At 36.4% G+C, this 21,983-nt stretch overlaps 1 protein-coding gene across 4 annotated transcripts in view; it reads right to left on the bottom strand.

The window, feature by feature from the left end:
• rgs3a (regulator of G protein signaling 3a) overlaps positions 1-21,983 on the bottom strand; it is an 89,272-nt gene that overhangs the window by 37,021 nt on the left and 30,268 nt on the right. For 3 of the 4 annotated variants that reach the window (XM_051894415.1, XM_051894417.1, XM_051894418.1), the window contains one exon: positions 4,363-5,223. In XM_051894415.1, coding sequence (XP_051750375.1) covers positions 4,363-5,223 — 861 coding nt within the window. Of the gene's footprint in view, positions 1-4,362; positions 5,224-18,219; positions 18,362-21,983 lie in introns of those variants that run through there. The other variant, XM_051894419.1, reaches the window with a different exon arrangement.

The raw sequence follows: 21,983 nt of genomic DNA, 5'->3' as shown, positions 1-21,983 counted from the left end.
CTAAGCCCACAATGTAGTCCAGAACATTTTTGCCAGTTAAACAACCCTCATGAAAAATCCTGTTACTCTTAGCAAGTGATCTTCCATCTTTTTCAGCAGCGATGAAACATTCCCCATGAAAACGGATGTGGTTTATAGCCCCGTTTCTTTAGGCATCGTCTCATCCGGTCCAACATGCCAAACATCTTCTCCTCAACTCCTTGTGGATTTCCAGGCTCTGGCCATTAAACACACTGTCTGAGACTCATCAGCCGGTCCCTGGTGTAAACACCGATCCTGAGCCGCCTCCACCAGGACGAGGATATATGGCATGATAAAAACAATTACAGCTACTAGGAAAGAGCAGATAAAGCCAAGTAAACCAAGTAAATAATCTTAAAAAAAAAAAAAAAAAAAAAAATCTATATGTTAGGTATCCAAAAATATCCTTGTTTAATAAATGACAATAAATACAAGGAAAGCGTTGCCTTTCGAGACATAATGAAATTGCTTGTAATTTCTGCGTACTCCACTGCTAATCATCATCTTCTCCCAGGAAGGCATTCATTTAGACACATTTCCTCCAAATGCATGCGCAGACACACAGGATCATGTGCCCGTTCAGGATATTTATAGTCTCATTATACACCAGACTCAGGCCTACAGAAACTGCTGTGGCTGAGAAAGAGCTGAGAGTTGACTGTCATCGCTGGAGCGCTGACTTTATGGCTTGTGTTTCATATTTTCTTAAGTGAACTGCAAAGCTGGAAGTGAGTTACGAGCCACTGCGTTAGTTGAGATTTTCATTCATAATGAGCCGTCTGAGATACTTGGAGATGTGTATAAGACAGGAGAGTGCCTGCAAAAGTGACTATTAATAGTTATTATAAATAATAATAGCTGAGTAACAGTCAGTAATAACAAAAAAGCATATTTTGATATGACTTGGTTTTAATACGTAGGGTAAAATGGGGGAAGATAAAATGGGAACAATGAGAGTTTACTTTTCAATTCAATATAATCATTCAGGATGGCAACCAAATCAGAATCCCAGTAAAAGAGATCTATCTGAAAGGAACATTTATTCTATGACTTTTATGTGGGCATATGAACATTTACTATAATATCTGTATATTTAGTTGCCCATATTTTTAATTAAAGATATGTCATAATAGCAACAATTTAAACTGAATGATTTCACTTAGCCTACAGATTTGAATGAAAAGTGAAGATTCACTTCAAAATAAACAATGCTTTTTACTCCACCACCAAAAAAAAAAAAATAAAATAAAATTATATATATAATGGATCATTAACAAATAGACACACAAAAAAACTTTGATATTCAACATAATACAATGTTGTAGATCACTATTTTCTGGAGACATGAAATTAGATTAATTAACTTCAAAACTATTTATCTGGAGACAAGAATTTAGATTAATTAACCTCAAAACTGTCTGACTAAATCTCACAAATGTTGAACAGGCTGCTGCAGATCATGGCAATGGATGATCTGATCAAACATAAAGATGTACATTACAAAAAGAAGCGGTCCAACAACTAATACTTGGGGTACACCGTGTGAGACAGAGGTAAAACACGATTTGTGTTGCTTGTCACAGAAATGATCGGTGAGTAAACCAGTTCTTAGAGACCTTTCAAATTTTTTGCATCTCTGTCACCCTCAAAACACCCTGTTTACATTGTCTAATGGTCAATATGTTGAAATAACAGTAAAGAACTGCAGCATAATTCATGGTTTAAGTTGTAACCTCGCTGATGTTTTACCTGATGCAAGTGAGCAAATTAATTCAAAAGCATCTAGTGGCACACAGTTCTCCTCCTCTGATATTTCCTCCAATTTGATTGGTCACACGGCATCCCAAACTGTTGGTATCACTTGTCTGTGTTTGTGTGTCCAAGACAGGCTGTCAGTGAGGATTTTTCAATGATCATTTGTGCAAGTTACATTGTTACGCCAGTCGGCAACAAGAGATCGTCTTTATGAGTGAGTCATTGAATCATTCACCTCATTCACTCTCTTTGAATCAATCACACACACCTTTAGTTAGTAGCTACTAGAACACAGACCTCCCATCATTCACTCTTCCCATCATCTAGGGGTGTCCGTTTCATGTCCCCCTGTCCCTGAGATTTTTTTTTTTTATTAATCAAAATCAGTATCAAAACATTTGTCTAGAGCACCATTTTTACATTTCTCTGAGAACTATTGTGTTGTATTAATGTCACTACTGACTAAAAACCATCTCTAAAGGACTTCATATAGTAGCCCACTGTGGCAGTATCATGTAATACCAAGGTACAATAATATATACCTGCCATGGCAATGAATGATACTTCTTTTGCATTGTAAACACTATAGAATGGATTGCAGGTTTGTTTTAGTGAACTGTAGCTAAAAATTCACTTTAACCATGGTTCTCTATTTGTTCTCAGTATTGTGCTACAGTTTTACAGAGTGTGAAACCACTCCAAACGATTCAGTGGATGAGTAAACTGTCCAAATGATTCTTATCCAGACCATTTTTCTAATCCGTTTGACCAATACATGTAAAAGAACTGACTCAAAAGAGAGATTCATTGTCAATCATTTTAGACATCTCGTGTTTCTGCATGTGTGCTACTTTATGTGGCTCATAAAAATCCTTAAAAAAAAGGTGAAAATAATAAAAAGGCATAACAAAACAAATAAGAGGTGATGAGGAGATGAAAGCAAGAGAAACATCAGCCTGCACAGTGGCTTTCCTGAGGTCTTCAGTGATGTATAAGGTGTGTAGGGTGGCAGCTGTAGAAAAGCTACATATGGTATATACTTGTTTATATTTAAATAGGATGGACAGAAATCACACTTGCTTACACAAACAGAAACAGAGCTCAGTCTATCGTGCATTCATGGCATGCACATAAATGTGTGTTCTTAAAATAGATAACATCTTTAAACACTGTTCAATCTGGTTAAAGAGCAAAATAAATCAGCAGAACGCCACTTAGTGGACAAAACAGAGAGCACAGCCTGATTCTGAGCCATATCAACAAATATCAAGGAGCAAAGTACATACAGAATAATGAAAATATCAGCAAAATTTGAAAGTTGAAGTGTACACACGTTATTACAAATGAATTTAATTGTATTAATTATATCACTCTAGCAGTAACAATGACTGTGAAATCTGACTTTTGATTTTCACCTGGCAGATGGTAAAATGGGTGAAAAATATCCTATAGAGTTACATTGACCAGAATATCATGTTTTATATGTATCACGTTTTATATTTGGGTGAACTATTCCTTTCAGAGAGTTCATGACTTTGTCTTGTGCCGTGCTTGTGATTTGTGAAGAAAATGAGTGGTGCTTATCTGACTGGAGTAATAATGCCAAAAATTCAAGTTTGCATAACAGGAATAAATTACATTCTAAAATATAATAAAATAGAAAACAGTTAATTCAAATTGTAATAATATTTACAGTTTTTACTGTATTTTTGATCAAATAAATGCAGACTTGGTGAGCAGAAGAGACTACTTTCTAAAACATTAAAAAAATCTTACCGACCCCAAACTTTTGAAAGTGTAAGTGGCTGTTTACACGACACTGTTTTCAACTACAAAAGGGAAATTTTTATGCATTTTGGGGGCCTGAAAACGCAAACTTTTGAAGACGGTTTCAAAGTGCAAATTTTAGAAATCAATAACTTCATGCGTATTATGTGTTCAGTCTATAGGCACATAGTGTTTCTTTACAAAGTGACATCGCCATCTACTGGCCTGACAGCAGAATACAGCATTTTTAGTCGTTTTCGTTGACCATGTGAATGGGGATCGAATTGATAACGTTGTCGTCTGTACATGATAAAAACGCAAAGGAAAAACTTTTCCATTTTTAGTAAATTGTGTAAACGTGCCCCAAGTCTACTGAATTTCTTGCCAGTTTCATTCTCCATCTAAAAAATCATACGTCTGACCAATTGGATGTGTAATTGTAACGGATGTAGGCCGGTAAGAGCTGTGTGTGTAAACCTCACTCCCCTGATCTCAAGAGGCGCTCTAGCGACTGATGCTAGAGACTGTGGTCTTTAGCCTTCTTGTTAGAGGGCCCGACTCCCATGCCAGCGGACCCGGGTTTGAGTCCCACTTAGAGCAGGCGGTTCGAACAGGAGAGGTTATACAATGTCATCTGTCTTCAATAAAGTTGGTGCAAATCCCTAACGTTGAGTATGAGCAGTTTGTAATAGTGACGCTTGCCTTGGGCCCACTAATATATCAGCTGAAGCAACTAGCATGACAAAGGGAAATTATTAATAAACTGTTTGGGCAGACTCATTTAATAAGATTGTCACAGTAGGAACAAGAAGGACTTACTTTTCTTCCGGAGAACAGCATACACAGCTGGTGCATGGACCCTCCATTTTTAGTCAGCTCTTTCTTCAGGGTTTTGGGTGACGGAAGCGACCAGCCGCCCTTGTGTGTCCCTGACCCCTCCATGCAGTTGATGGCATTATCAGATGTGAAGCAGGTAGTGCGGGGGTCCTGGAGAAGACTGCCCTCGCTGTGTGTGCGTCTGCGCAGTGAATTCTGCACGCTGAGTCCACCCGGGTGCTTTTCGCATGAAGAGGCCTCTACCATGCTCCTCCGTTTACTGTCACTGCGTTCCAGGTAGTTATCGTCACTGTCTTCCTCTTCCTCATCCTCATCCTCCTCATCCTCCTCGTACTCTTCATCGGTGCCAGGAGTGGAGAGGGCGTCCGCACTGAAGGAGCGATCTAATCGCAGCTCAGGGATGACAAAAGATGAAGAAGATGATGAAGGAGGAGCGTTCGTGTCCACCGCCTCTGAAGCATTGTCCTCATCAACAAGTAGCTGTTTGTCATCTTCACACTCTCTTGGATGTGCATGTAAGAACTCCCGCTCTTCTTTCTCCTCAGAGCTCCTCATCTCCTCCTCTTTCTCTTTGCCTTCATCCTCCCTCCATATCTCATTCACGCTGCTCTCAGTGCTTTTCTCATCTTCTCCCTCAGTGGAAGGCGGAGGTGTTGGTGGAACCAGGTGGCAGGTCTCCTCCAGAGAGGTACACACGTCCTCCAGCAGGGCGAGACTCCTGGACTGAAGGCTGCTCGCAGTGGTGGCCGACACATCGGACAGGTTGCCCAGGGATTGGTCATCCTCAGAGGTCGTTTTCCGGCCCCTGGGGTCACATGGCTCATCTTGCTTGGGTTCCAGCATCTGACAACAGAAGAACACAGTGTTGCAACACCGTTACATTATCAGTTCTAACAGATATGCATTATTACAATCAATGTGTCCCAGTTCTCATTCTTATGCATTATTCTATGCCGTCGTTCACAAAAGAACAAGTGCATTTTAAATACTCAGATGATGCACTCATTGGACACCTCATTCACTCACGTCTACCCCTAAACCTAAACGTTATTGTTTAAAAAAAAAATGCATTTGCTGAAAATGCAGGGACTCGTACCCAAGCAAGGTACAGCGATGTACCAGGTAAACTAATGAGCAAATTTTCTATATCAGAACAACCATACATATGGAGCTGGTTATATGATGCAAACATCAAATTGTACAAGTTTACAAATCATGCAATATGGTAAAAGTTTTGAGATCATATCATAGTATTGTGCAACATTAAAATACTGAACAAGAATGAAAATTTATTAATCAATAATCTGCCCGTAATCCTAATTTGTGTTAACAGGAATAAAAGATGTTGGTGTTTTACTGCCTCTAGTGTTCGTTGCAGTGAATTGTATGTATACTATACAGTAGGTACGTTTTTGGAGTTTTGCAAAAATGACTGATATTTAACCCTTTCATGCACAGAGGTCACTACAGTGGACAGCTATTCAAAAAGCATTTTCTTGCATATGCATGGGTTTTGATGACATAGTTGCACATCAGCCTCTACAGTGGACTCTAGTGCATCATCCTATACACTGCCACCAAGTGGCAAGGCAGTGTATGTCGAACCGGCATACCAAGTTGCTCTGGACTATCCATCCATTCCTTCTATCCTAGAAGACTCTTGCAGGTTAAAAAAATATATTGTAACATGAAGCAATATCTAATGAGTCATATCACAGTTAAATTATCCAAGTATTGATTTTAGACTGGGAGAAAATTTTGATTAATCATCTGTCCACTATAATGGACATCATGCATCAATAGCTATATTTCAGCTACAATTCATACTACTACTGTGACTGTTGTTTTTGAAAATACTTCATCTGCAGTCACTGTTTTTACTGTAAATAAATGTATTTGTGCTATTAGAATGTAATTTGCATTAACATCAAAAAAGTAATTTCATTATGTAATGCATGTTACTTGTAATGCATTACTTTGCTCGTTACATCAAAAAGTAATCTGATTACATAATGCACTTTAATTGTAATGCGTTACTTTACTCATTACGTCAGAAAGTAATCTGATTATGTAATGCACATTACTTGTAATATGTTACTTTACTCCTTACATCAAAAAGTAATCTGATTACATAATGCATGTTACTTGTAATGTGTTACTTTACTCCTTACGTCAAAAAGTACTCTGATTACATAATGCACGCTACTTGTACATGTCACTATATAAAAAAATGCAAAAATAATAATAAAAAAAAAAGTGAGTGAATTCAAACACTGAAGGGTCAGAATTATGGTTGTATGGTTGAAAATAATCATCTGCAGTTGTACATGTTGGCCAATGCGCATGAGGAAAAGAAGTGTGAAAATATAATATCAACAATAACAGACATTCACATTCAGATGGGATTAGATTTTCCTTGAGGGGAAAGTTGAAAAACAAAAGGTAATTTGGTCTGGAATTTGTGCAGAGGTTGTATGTTGTCAACCTCTGGTTGTCACAACATACTGCAAAAAAATGCGCTAATTTCCTTCCTAGTCCCGTCTGAATAGTGCTTATTTTCTGTCTTTGTTTTTGTTTCCGGTTCCATAGATGCTGGGTGTGATTTGTTAAAAACAGAGAAAGGACATTTGAACCTTTGTTGTAGAAATTTAGAAACACAGTGTAATTCATATCAAATGAGCAGTAAAAATACAAAAAATAATTGTTTAAACTGAATTAATGAAGCAGATAATCATTTGTAGACAAATTTGTAGTGTATTCATTCCACCGTAGTTCAGGGCAAGCCGTAATATCAAACACATCTTACTAGGATGCTGCATGCAAAGCTGAAAAGAAGAATCTATCAAGCATTTTTAAAAAGCATTTTCAGAGATGGGAAATGCATCCCATCTGACCAGAATTGGAGTTAAACTGGGAATGAAAAGGACGACCAGAAGACAGACAGACAGATAGACAAATACTGGAAGCCATTTAATGTGTTTCACAAAACTCAACTCTATTCATTTCTCTCTGTCAGGACCAGCTCCTGCTGCTTATCACTCACTGTAACAGAGTTTTCTCTAAGCTGCTGAGAAATAAACTCCTCTGGACCTCTTTTACTGCAACAGAAAACAAGCTCAGCTGATGCAGCCAAAAGCAGAAGTCATAAGATGGAATTCATATAACTGCTGCTCACATGATGTACGGCATATTAGCTCTCTCCCATCCATAACTGGAGCTTCGCTAAGAATGAGCCTCTTATCTCGCCTGTGGTATTTTTAGGTTGTGTAAAAGGTTACTACTGAACAGAGCGACACGGAGGAAATTAGGGCACAAGAACCGAAGACAGATGATTTCCCTTAAACTTTTTCTTTTCTGCTCTGTTATCCGTGACGGGATGGTTCAGTCAGTGTTCGCCGAGTCCCACATGGATCACTCTCCCATCGTGACGCAGAAGAAGAAAATAGAATAGTTGCGTAATGTGTAAAAAAAAGTGTTTGGGGGAGAAAAAAGAAGTGTATAAAATAAGAGAGTGACATGAACTACAAATTTGAGAGAAACAGACTATACAAAGACAGATATTAGATATTTTTTGCCTGTGAGATGTTCAAATGAGCAGTGGTGATTGTGATGCTTGCTTTTCCAAACACCACTAATTATTTAATCAATAAGGGTGCAGTATCACTTTATTCTAGCTGCTTGTACAACCTTTTTAGTCGCTCCCAGGAAATCATCTCATCTATTATTCATTCAAAGCATTAAGATGATGACTGGAAAACATATTTTGAACAGAGATAACTTTTTTATGCAGAAAGTGCCTGTGGATTTGCCAAAAGATCTCTGGATGGAACATGAACATCAAAGACTTTAGATATACAAAGATATAATTAAGATTTTAATGCTATTTGAGCATGAGAAACAACAGGACAGATCACATCAGATTTTGTTGCTGGTTTGAAATATGAAATATGTGAAATATGATTCCCCCCATTCAAGTAGATAGGATTTGGTCTTGAATGCCTGAAATAGCTGCCCGGAGGAGTCCGCCGAGTGAACAGAGTCTCTTTGAAAGGGACTTTGATGAACACATATATCTGCATGTGAAACCAGAACTGTTCTTAGTATATAAAATGTGTGAGGACTCCACGCATACAGGTGATGATGTGGAACTATGTAATAACTTGTTTTTATTGTGTTCTGAAATGTGTCAGATCAACACAAACTGCCTGTTTCTGCGTATATAGTTTTCTCTGTCAGGTCAACCACTGCAACGGACCCTTTTCACAGACTGTGATTCATTTCCACAGTTATTAAATATAGCAAAGGTTTTTATTTATCATTTTTAATAAATTTTATGTTTATGTTAAACTTTGTGTTGTCTTACCTTGGCATAAAATTACAGAAAACTGGTTGCATGAGTGTTTCTAATACAAACGGCTGAGGAAGTGACAGCAAATTTGACATCTTTCTCTCTTCTCACCATCGTAATCAATCTCTAGATATTTTTTTCCCTCTTTTGGAAAGCCATTGGCCATTTGGGAATAGCCGTCACAGCTGGTGGCAGAAAAATGGAAGTGACAAGTGGAGGAAAACAGGTGAGATCCAAGGAATAAGGGGAAAAAATGTCTTAGGATGGTCTTCATTTTTATAGAATACCATCATCAAAGACGGCCTTTGAAGATAAACGCTGACATTTATGGTTGTAAGCCATTAAACAGACAGACTGGAAAGATGAAACCTGGGATAATTAGTCAACTATTAAAGCATGAATTTGATGTAAACAATAGATATACATAGTATTTAAGTATGCAGCTCACGGTTACAGCTTATAATAATATTTAAACCTATGACATTTTACAAAGATAACATTTAAACCTATAACATGTGAATCTCACAATTCTGACTTTTTCTCATAATCTCCAATTCTAAATTTATTATTGGCAACTGCAAGTTTATATCACAAGAGAAAAAACATCAGAATATCGATATTCTGATTTTTCTTCTCAGAATTGTGAGATATAAACTCAAACAGCAATCAATTGTCTTTTTTTTTTTTTTTTTATTTTGTGACTTCCATAGACTAGGCTCCGCCCACAAAACACATCGTCAAACACCAAAATGGTCTATAGAAACGTTATTGTGGATTTTTTTTTTTCTTTTTTTCTTTGGCTATTGGAGCAAATGAGTACGCAAAAAATGTATTTGTTGTAGTTTCCATTAATCATTATAGAAGTTTTCCCAACAATTTTGACTTCACCATGAACCACATTTCCAGGGTTCTCAGCGGGAGCAACCGTTTGAAGCAAGTTACTTGAAGTTAACACGTTCAATCGGCCAGTGCGACTCAAGCATTAGCCAAGCATTTGTATCCTGTGTGTTTCTGGCTTCAGACTCTGAGAGGAACTGGTCTGGTGTTGAGCTGTGATGTCAACTACAGCAAGTGTGTAGAGTTAGTGTTCACACAAGAGTCAAAGCCACTGTTGAATGAGCCGGAAAGAGCTACAGCACATGTAGGGCATGAATGATTAAACTCCACACAATCAGCACCAGGAGCGATTCGAGGAGTTCAATATTAGCGGACTCAACCCCAAATGAGGGTATGATTAAAAAAATAATAATTTTATTTAATAATTTAATCTATTGTTTGTATACTAGGGTAGGCATTCTACACTACATATCAAGTCAATCCCTGAATATTGATTTAATTTCTAATCATTTTAAATAAACAGCTAATTAAGAGTATAGACAAACTTTATATTATTGTAATTGTCTAGATTGGCAATATGGTGATAAAAAAAAAAAAAATTAAACATTTTTTTCAACACATGTAATGTTTTAAATTCTATTAATTTTAATCTGTGCAGTAAAATTAACTAAATTAGCTAAGATCTAAATTTATCATTTTCGTTCATGGAGATAACATGGAAAATGTTCCATGCTTTAGTGGAGGTTTTCTGTCACCTGGTGGAAAACAAACACTTTTAACATGAAAATGACATGAAATTATCACTATAACCAGTAGATGGCAGCAGAGCACCACTCATTAGCTCATTTGCCAGTTCCACTCCCTTTTATAGTTCTTTTCGCTTGTTTTGCTTTTGGATTTATTAAAAAATTAATATTATAACAAATTTTAGCTTTTTTTTTTTTTTTTTTTTCTCAGTATGTATAGCAAGAGTAGGAAAAGTCCAGGCCAGATTTTACAGTGGATGTGGAAACTGTCTTGAATTGCTTGAACTGCACATGAATACATGAGCTTTCATTCTCGACACACAATATGATAGTGAATGAAATATATATTGAATGAAAGATATAGATCAAGGATGGGCAACCCACCTGCAGATGTTATCAAACACAGCTGCCTGTAACTTAAAAAGTAATTCTAATCAAGTAAGACTTTGATCAGATTAATTGGGTTGGAATCTGTGAGAGGAGCAGAGCTGCCAATCCTGGACATAGATTGAAGCAGCACAACTGTTTTCAACATTGATAATAATCAGAAATGTTTCTTGAGCATCAAATCATCATATTAGAATGATTTCTGAAGGATCATGTGACACTGAAGACTGGAGTAATAATGCTGAAAATTCAACACGGTAAAACCTGCAGTTGAGCAGCATATGTTTTCAAGGTCTTCTCAAGCTGCTGTTTTAGCTCTGGGAAGAACGTTGCGTCTCATTTGAGTACAACCAGGTCTTGTTGTTCCCTGATGAATAATCCAGCATTGCTGGTCACCAGCATAAGATGTGTTTTGCATGCTGGGACCATCATGGGATGCTGGTTTGCTCATAAACCAACATGGAATTAATGCTGGATTTTTCAGCAGGACTGGAAGCTTCCAACAAGTATTGATTCTCTCATCTTCGCACTCGAACATGACCGGACACAGTAAACCTACTGAGTTCACATCGTCACGGGCAAATTGAAAGGGCAACATCACTTTAGGGAAGATGAGACACTAGTTATATCATACTACAATATTTCATCATTGGAGACCTTGTGATTCACGTCTTGCTGTCGCTTGCATAGCTCGTGTGGAACCTCAGGCCCCACGGAGGTTGGAGATCGGGCCGTTTCTTTTTAAAGAAAGCAATCTGGGAGTCAAGCATTTTTAGCTTAATATGTTCACAATGCGTCACGAGTTAGGCTGAAACTAAGACGAGATGTTATCAGGACTCTGAAACAAAATTCTGACAAAATTGTGCCTCTCTCTTATTATATATTAATGAGGACACTCGCATACAGGAGGAGCATCAAGCTTTGATCGAGCTTCAGAGACCTATACCAGCTACTGAACTGAACTGCCTTTTGAAACCATAAAAAAAACCTGTTTGGTTACTTTCAATAAATGTTGACTGAAATAAAATAAAATATAAAAACTTAAACATTTTACATTTTCATTTAGTTTAACTTGGTGTACTAAAATAACTAAAACTGAAATAAAAAAATTGATGACAACTGCAAAAAAAAAAAAAATCTTACTCAGAATTTCTTGTTTTCCAGCACAAACATCTAAATCTTAAGTCAAGATACATTTACTGGAGAAGCAAAATGACTGAAGATATAAAGAAAAATAATCAAAATTAAGTGAGTGCTTAAAATAAGAAAAGAAAAAAAAATCTGCCAATGGGATCAGAAAAATAAAATTAATTCAAAGTAAAAACAAGACTATTTTTCTGAGCCAACTGGTAGATATTTTTTTAAGCGTGAACTCACTTTATTTTGATAGAATTTTCAATAAACAACACTTAATAATGACATTTTTCTTCTCAAATAAATGTATCGATTTAAGAATGTTTAAATATTTATACTGGAAAACAAGACAAAAATACTGAAAAAGAACATATTTTTTGCTGTGTAGGCATATTTTAATAAGATTAAGGTTTTGTCTTGTTAAGCATCCTCCACACTGATTTAAGATCATTTTTTGTGAAAATGATTGTGTGTATGTTTTCAGACCTCTCAGCTCTCTCTCAGACGACACCTTCTCAAACCATATGATGCACATTGCACCAAAAATTTTAAAATCTTTCTCAAAATGGCAAACTCCAATTTAATTAGCCATCTTTATACAATTTCCATGAGTGCACAGGCTTTTATCAGTGCAGCAGGAAACATGTTTATGTGCAAGGATGGCATTAAACCTTTCAAAGACATTTTATCAAGTAAACTAAATGGATGAATCTCAAGAAACTTGTCAAGAATCTGTCATTCCAAAATCAAACACAAGAAAAAAGCATTTCGATTTTCTTCAAAGAAAATGACGGCTATTTTTAGGACCCTTAATACGTTCTGCTTTGTGATATTTTCCGGGGTCTGTGGAGGCGCCGAGGGGAATACTCCAATTATTGTTTGATTAAAAGATGTGTTAAACAAAAATACAATATTAAGTTACAGAATCTCAAGTACAGAATACAAACTGAAGAATGGATTTAGTCACATTTACTGAAAAATGATTTGTGTATAACTGCATGTTAATTGCATCAAGCCCAACAGAACAGATGTCTGGGTGAGAAATCGACTCCGTTATTTTGTGCTGACTCATAAAATCCCATATTTCAAAAAATGTGTTGATGGGTTTATAGTGCATTTTCACATGTTTTCTGCTGAGTTCAGCATGTGCCATGCAATGAAATTAAGAATTTTTTCGTCAAATGATAATCACAGTTACAACAGAAGCAGTAATGTGTTGGTTTTGTACCGGACGAACTGATATAAATGAGACCAGAGACTCAAGGCTGGAGCCGCTCTGATACGAGTCTGAACTGTATTGATAGACATCATGATCATCTGAGCGGCAGCTGCTTCAGTGCTTGACTAACGTGACCTGCCTGAAGACATGCTTGATTCCTGGTGATTTTGTTCCAAAACATGTCATAATACCATCAAGGTTACACTTTATTTCACTAGTCCACTTCGAAGTCTATTCTTCTAACTATAAGTAACTTTGCAACTACAACTAACTCTCATTAGAGTATTAAATAGTTTAGGGTTCGGATTAAGCTGACATGTAGTTACAAAGTTACTTATAGTCAGTCGAATGTCTGTTTGGGAGCATCGAAATAAACTGTTAGCAGATATTAAGTAGATAGTCTACTAAAACTCTGCTAGCTGACATGTAGTTCACAAGTTATTTATAATTATAGAATGTCTAAACCCAACTATCAAAATAAAGTGTTAACCACATCGATACTAAACTGGCTTTCTGCACCATTTGCTATTCATAGAGCACCAGAGCACAACACATACTTCTCTAAAGCGATAGCTCACACTAAAATGAAAACTCTGTCATCATTTATTCACCCTCATGTAGTTCCAGCATCATAAGTCTTTCATTCTTCTTCAGAACAAAAATGAAGATTTTGTAATATTCTCTCATAATTTTTGTCCATCCATTGAAAGTCTATGCAATCAACATTTTACAAGCTTCAAAAGTAGCATAAAGGCATTGTAAAAGTAATGCATATGACTCTTCTGAAGAGACACGGTCATGTTATATGATCTTAATTTAGGCTTTTATTTGTATATATATACACTGATTAGCGCACATCAAATATGGTAACAGAAGCTCAAACATGCGGTCTTGACTTCGCAGGTCAAGGAAGAGCTGTCGTTTACCACATCTGATCATCACACTATTGATCATCACACTTCCTAACATTCAGACACACTGAATCTGTTTTAGTCTAGACTACAGACTCATCCCTTCTCATACACATAATTCATTATCTAAACATATGATTACGTTGCATTAATTACTATAATATAGTTGTTTATTATGTGACTTTGAATTAAACATTTGCAAATATAACAAAAACATTGAAGAAATGCAAAGTTAGACTAAGTTCTGTTTCTTTGTCTGCAGCATTCTCAAAAATATCTTAGCAAATTATCATTTCCTACTTTTTCCAGATATAGGAACTAGATAAAATGCATGTAATTAATTGATAATATCATATCCTACACTGTAAAAAATATTTTAATGATTTGTTAACACAACATTTTGTCAGATCAACTTTAATAATTAATGTGGTTCAGATAACAGTATCTTGAGTTTCTGTTGATTAAACCAATCGCCTTCATTGTATTAACTCAAATTTTTAAATTTCAATTGACGCAAAAATTTAAGGCAACCAGGTAACTTACTTAAGTTAAACCAACAATTCTTTTTTACAGTAAACATTATCCTAATCAATATATAATATCCTTCATATTTCTTTAAAATACAAACAAGCATAGAAACATTTTAGCCAGCAAAATTATTATGATATTTTGATAAACTAGCTTCATGATCATAGAAAAATCAATACAGCATTGGCAGCAAAAGTTTTCTTGTCGGCCACGTCAAACAGAGGCTATCGAGTGATTCTGTAGTGACGCTGAGAGCTTGGGAGGAACTGAGTGCAACAGCAGCTAAAACACATAAATAAATCATCTTGATGAAATATTTGAGAATCTATTCTAATCACAGTATCATAAAACCGTTTCTTTCTGTTTTGGAAGAATCCTGTCACCGGGAATCGACCAGTGAATAATGTTGGTGAACATTAATGTTGGGATGATTGATAAATCAATGGGACACTGAAGTTAATTGGCTGCTGTCCCGGTGTGTCCGTGCTCGCAGAATGAGGGAAATCATTGGGAGAGACGCGTCTTTACAGCGGCTTCGGCACAGCATTAGAAACAGCAGATTAAAGGCGTAAGTGAATGTGCTGGGGCAAACACCTCGAAGAGGACACATGGAGCGGGAACGTGCCTCGCACACCAAAACACCTCCAGATCCACTACAACTAACAAGAGCAATGAAGATACTGAGACAAATACACACACAAAAAAAATGTCCCTCTTGTTCAGTTTATTTAACTAAAATGAGCTAAAGTAGCATGATTTTTTAAACATTTGTCACAATTTAATTGTGTTCAATTCACCTAATATATATTTAAAACTGAAGTTACTTAATTCATTTGTGTTGAAATATATGAATCATTTTTGTTGGCATAACTAACTGGGCAGTGGATCTTTAGTTCCCAGCATGCTTTGCAAGGGAATCCATTAGGAGAGGAAATTTAGAGATTAAGTGATATGTTATGTGTTTTTCAGTAAAGGGAAAGATGTTGGTAGTTTATGTTAGTGTTTAATGGACATTTAGAGGAGTTTCTGTAATGTTTATGAGTTTTGTGGTTACCATTATGCAGTAAGTGGCAGTGCTGAGGATGTGGGCACGATGCTAATGTCAGTATTGACTCCAATTAATAAAATAAATAAATAATAATAATAATAATAATAATAATAAAACAGAGAAAGAGGCACAACAGCTTGTCACAATAACACCATCCTGGGAAATTTGTCTGTTTTTCATTCAAATTGTGTACAGAACCTTGGTGTTTTCCTAGAGAGCCGCTTACATTAGGCAAAAACTCTGCCGTTGCCTCTAGCTTTTTTCAGCTTCGCTTACTTTCTAAAATAAAACATTTTCTGTCTGAAAAGTCTCTTGAGATAGCCATCCACTCTTTTATAACCTCACGTTTGGATTATTGCAGCTCTCTGTCCTACGGTATCTCTGAGTCCCAGGTATCTCGACTCCAACTGCTTCAAAATGCTGCAGCCAAATTTCTCAAGAATAGTCGCAAATACGATCATTCCATTCCCATTTTACGAGCTCTTCATTGGCTTCCAGTCCAATTAGGATCGACTTTAAAATTCTTCTATTTGTGTATAAATGCTTACATAACCTTGCCACAAACTACCTGTCCGACTGTACTGTGTCCCTACAACCCTCCGAGAAGTTGGCAACCTTAATTTATCGACAGTCTCTTGCTCAAAACTAAAACACAGAGGAGATGAAGCCTTTTCAGTGGTGGGGCCGAGACTGTGGAATAGCTTGTCAGTAGCTCCCTCTCTATCAGTTTTTAAATCTTTTTAAAGCTTTATTAGTGTTTCTTTCTCCTATATTTTATCCTATGAATAACCAAAAATTCACATCATTGTGAAATATGACTGAGCTAATTGTTGAACAGTTGCCAGCAATCGCTTTTATCATTGATATTTTAGTCGAATCAGGCAGTTTGTCTCACTTTTAGCAAGCAGAGAAGATTGTGGAAGCCCACAAATAGAGCCATAAAATATTTAACAGAGTACAGAAAACAACCTTTACCATTTTTATGGCTATTAGAGACAATCTTTCTGCTACTGGGGCTCAGAGAGAGAGAGAGAAAGAAGGACACGGAGGCAAGATTAATCAAACACAGAAGGTCAGGGACACACAATACTTGATTAAGGTCACACAAACCATCACAAAGACATTCGGCCCAATAAAGACGCCCGCTGCAGTCATTAACATGGCCGCCGCAGGGAAGCCTCATTCTCTTGATCCCTCATGCCCGATCACACCAGTGTGTGTACACTTCTGTTCTCCACAAACAAACATGGTTATGGCTGCTAAATTAAAGAAGGGAAGTGAAATGTTGAACCCATAGGCGGGGCATGTTGTATCAAATGACATCAATGTAATAAAATGTAGGTAGTGTTTCTTACAGAGTAACATAGGGGAAAACAAAATATATTTATCATTTTTTGGCATCTCTATCATTACACAAATCAGTGAGCGGAAATTTCTAAATTGACAGGAGGAGCTGCAAATCTGTAGGTCCTGTTTACAATCTATCCGTACCGATTATAAAACTAATGTCATGTGAAGGTTTACAAAGCCATGATTACAGTTCATAAGCAGAGAGCACCGATCGCAAAACTCAAGGCACAGATTATTGGAAAAAAATTCTGCCACTGTATGTGACCCTAGGGGGACTCCATACTTTCTCATGCTGCAGTAAATAGAATTCACAAAAGGGAATAATGTGAATTATTTCTTTGAATGCATGGAATGTACATTTACTGTTAATATGAAGGAATGTTCCCTAATGATTTCGCTCTGGTGTTTTGAATTATGTGTTACTTCTGTGTTAAATTTTACTTTTACCATGGTTAAAACAACTATCGCAGGGATTTCCATCAATTGGACTGCAGAGATGCCATGTATGATATCAGTGCTGATCAGGGTTGGAAATTTACGGGTTTGGGGCAAAAATGCCATGAAACTGCATCCCAAATTCAATTAGACAGCTTCATTGATCTTCGTGAGAGTGCCGAACTCTCGCTGAACTGAAGTCACTGACCACTTCACTGATGAGGAACGTTCTTTGCTCCATTTCTGTAAGAAATTTATTCCCAGTTTGAATAACCATTTTGTTTTTTCATGCTGCTAATGTGAAATCCTGATTTATAATATGTAAAAACACAATAAACTAATTCATAGATGGTTTTCAATTTCTTCCGTCTGTGTAGCCTACAAGAGCTTTCATGGACGATCCATTATTACATGGACGGAGGCAAGAAAATCTAACCGTCTAAGGAGGTCACATGGTCAAATGCCACAAATTTATTTCGATATCATTAGTGACCTACAAATATCTTTAAAAAATTGTCTTAAGTAACATAAGCAAGTAATTTAACTTTAGTTGTTCTTCTTTTGCTCAGGTTTTCTGCCTGACTCCTGACAAAAAGACCCCAGTATGTCACACGTGTCTGAATAGATCGTAACGCCTCAAACTGTGTTCAGATATAACCAAAGTCTGACAGAAGCCAGAGATCTCAATAGAAACTCATTTAAAGTTCATTCTTTCAACACCACGTATATTTTATAGTTATATATGCTGTCTCAGTTTAGCTAAGACAAAGTTGATGCCTCCTGAGATTTGAACGAGCAAAAACAATTTCCTCACAAATAAGGAATAATACTTGCACATACTCAGAAACACTAGTAAACACAACGAAAGAAATAAACTGCACCATCAACACACTCACCGTGAGGACGAACACACAGCCGAGACACGAGAGTCAGACCCTGGTCACATGTGCATCAGTGTGTGTGTGTGTCAGACCGGGTTAGAGTGCAGATTCAAGCTTCTTCTGCAAGATCACAAGAAGTGCAAGAAAGAATAGAGACAGGAAGAAACCTAGTGGTTGGACGGGCGACACCCTCTTCACATAAACACATCATGAGTGGAAGGAAGAGAGAAAGAGAGAGAGAGAGAGAGAGAGAGCCCTTCACAAACACACCATTAAGCGCTGATCGCTCACCCCAGCCTCACTCAAGACATCATGCCACTTGGCTGGACTTCTATGTCCGACTGAATACACAATCATTAACGTCCAGCACACTCACGGTAGCCCTATCTGCTCTGTTTGCACTGCTGAAAATGGCCTGAAAAGCAGAAACTTAAGTATGGAAAACAAGCGCAAACTTGTTGAAATCCTACTAAAAACTACACAGCACAGGTCTTACGAAGAAGAAGTATAGTTAGAGTTCATTTTATGAAGTATACTTTAGTAATGTTCAACTATATTTTTTAGTATACTTTATGAAGTATACTAATATCAATGTAGGGTGAATTCAGGTTGATTGGGGCACTTTTTTCAATTCATCTGAATGGCAAAAAGTGTCCCAATCATCCTGAATTCCACCTACTAGTAGTAAACTTTTAAGTGTACTATTTCAGTACTGCTTGGGACTAAACTGGCCCACTTTTTAGTATATAAAAGTATGTGTTTAAGTGCACAACTTACGTTTCTCATTTGTACTGCATCTGAACTACAAATGAACTTAAAGTATACTAGTAGCTAATACTAGTAGTATATTTTTTTTAGTTAATAAAAGTACACTTTAAGTGCACTCTCAGTAAACTAGTAGTTTTAAACTGCAAGTAGGCTATACTTTAAGTGAGCATATCATTATAGTTTACTATTGTGCCTGTAGTACTTTAGCTAGCTGTGTGGTGGGAATTTAAGGTAATCGTAATGCTAAACACCTGCAGAGAATTATAAAAGGGTTTTGGTTCTCTTCTGTAACCCGTTTGGCCCTCTGTTATCCTGGTTATCGTTTATTTTGCTTCATGTATTAGTTTAGTTTGGCGGATTTATGTTTGCAGGCCTGTATGTTATGTTGAAATGTGTGTTTATTATTCTGTATTTGTGTTAATTATGCAGCTTATTCTTTATTCACTTTGATGTTCCGAGCGTAATGTTTTCCGTAGCCGTATCCGATCCGGACATATAGATTTATAAACAAAACAGATATTTTCAAACAATGTAAGTTTATAAGACAGCATGTAAAAAATCATTTAATAGGCTATTCAATCAAGTCAAGCATACTTAGAATACTTAATTATACTTTAAAGTATATCTCAATCAAAAGATTGAGTCAAGTATAGTCCAAATATACTAAGACATTTCTGTCAGTATAAGTCAAATATACTTAAGTGTAATTTTAAGTATATTTCTGAGAAGTACATAAAAAGTACTCTGAAAGTATACTTTCTAATTTTTAGTTTAAAGGAGGTATACTGCTAGCACACATTGATAAGAGGGGAGGGACATTTTTGATTAGACTAACCCTAACCCTTTGAATAGAATTGGTCACCACAGCCTGCAGGATGTTGATTTATATCTGATGGTGACCGGTGATCTGTCATGCTGCATTAAGGTCCACTGACATTCATTTGTATTTCCGGAACAGTTCACTCTGGCTGGTGAACACCTTCGAACTACCACTGGTCCGTGGCGATGACGTGATTGGTAGGTGTCTATTTACAGGATCTGTCATGTTCATTTCAGACTCTCTGCAGTTTAAACAGTGGGTTTAAAATGCAGTTGAAAACTGTCCATGATAGAAATCTCCCTAAATTCAATGCAACAACACTATTTATTGTAGCAACGAGTCACAATATAGCACATAGACCTTCTTTTCTGTGTTCACGGACATGATGTAAACACACAAAAGTGAACAACATAAACCATGTACATTCCACCAAATCAAATCCAACATCTAAAAATGTGTAAGGGAAGAACAAAGACATCAAAACAGATTAAATTTTCCATTCATCACCAAACAAATCCACCACATTGTTCTGAAATAATTTTATAAAATATATATATTCACATAAAAATGTAACCTACTGAAGGGAAGTCAGCTGGAACTGCTGCACAACCCTGGTGTCTAAGCTGTTGTGTACATTTGTGTTTTATTGTCATTTTATATTCTTGAAAGAGAAATATCATATATTGTTCATATCTTTTTTCCCTTTTAAGTCCACTAGTATCTCTAGTAAGCCTTTATGGCGCCCCTAGGCTTCACACACGTGATATAAGAAACAAGGGTTTCTGGTCTTTCCTTCCGGGTGCTTGTTTTGTTTCTTCCATGGAACACAAAAGCAAATGTCTTCTCCATGCAACACACGAAATGTGTCCAAAAATGACAAAAAAGTACCACAAGCAGCTCTTAAATTGTCATTTTGTACATTCCAACAGGACACACTGAGACACGCCACATTTAACATCACTGACATCAGATATCATTGACTGAATGCGTCTTATTTCAGGCCTGACACGCCATATCTGAACATGTGCCAGTAATAAAAGGGAAGATTTTTAATCAGTTGGGACTTAAATATTGGATTTGTTCCTCACACAACACCTGCTGAATGCCTTCAAATATATCAAACCAGTCATACGAACTACATTTACAGCACTTTCTTTGTCTGGAGAAGAGCAGTATGAACACATGCAAATTTCTCTTTTTGTGTTTCACAGAATACATCAAAACAAGTTTGAAACGACATAAGCGTACAGAAATGATGACAGATTATGTGGGTAAAACTAATGAATTGCAGACAGTAAAGTTGAGATATTTTAAACTCAGCTTTTGTTACAAAACTTTTCTCAAATACCACAACAGCAGGAAGTGTTTAAGAACAACAAGTTGAGAAATCCCGTCTTCTTATCTTCCTGCACACTGACACTAACGTCTGTCTCGTACAGTTACAGTTCACCTCGCCTCCATGAGCATTGTGGGAAATGTACATGTCAGCGGCTGCCCAGTCATATAAACTTCATAAAGCAATCTATCATCATGTAAGTCACCTCTCTCTCTCTCTCTGTATGCTTTGCTGTATGTGAAAACCAGAGCAAGAAACTTTATTTACAATTTTCCACTTGCTTATCTCAGCAAACACCATTTATAACCAATAAAACACACACACACACACACACACACACACAGAGAGAGAGAGAGATACATGAAATATGAGCATGTTAAACATTTCATTTATGGTGTTCATCACTCATCATAAAATGCATAAAATATTGCCTCCTAAAAAGGAAATAAATCCAAAACAATATCCAAACAATATATGTAGGCTATACTGTCCATATGAAGCTTATATGAACATAAAAAATGCATTACAAAACCTTAAAGCAATTAAAAAGAAACCATATTAACCATATTAATTTCAACTAGTAATTATTGAAAAATGTAAAATGTAATCTTTACTGAAACCCCATCATATCCAGCTAAAGTGCAACATAAATCTATATTAGAAAAACATATTTATACAATTAAAAAAAAAACATATTTTAAGAATAAAACAAAAAATAGGAAAATAAAAATGTACATATAATAAAATATTTAAAAAATAAAAATACAATGTAAACCCATTGTGATATTCAGCAAGGCAAACAGTGCAGCTTTAGAAACATGTATTCATGTCGTCTCGGTCTCACACACACACACA

This window comes from Ctenopharyngodon idella, chromosome 5, assembly GCF_019924925.1.
Source record: "Ctenopharyngodon idella isolate HZGC_01 chromosome 5, HZGC01, whole genome shotgun sequence".
Classification (NCBI taxonomy): Eukaryota; Metazoa; Chordata; class Actinopteri; order Cypriniformes; family Xenocyprididae; genus Ctenopharyngodon; species Ctenopharyngodon idella.
This window is presented reverse-complemented; position numbering and strand designations above follow the sequence as displayed.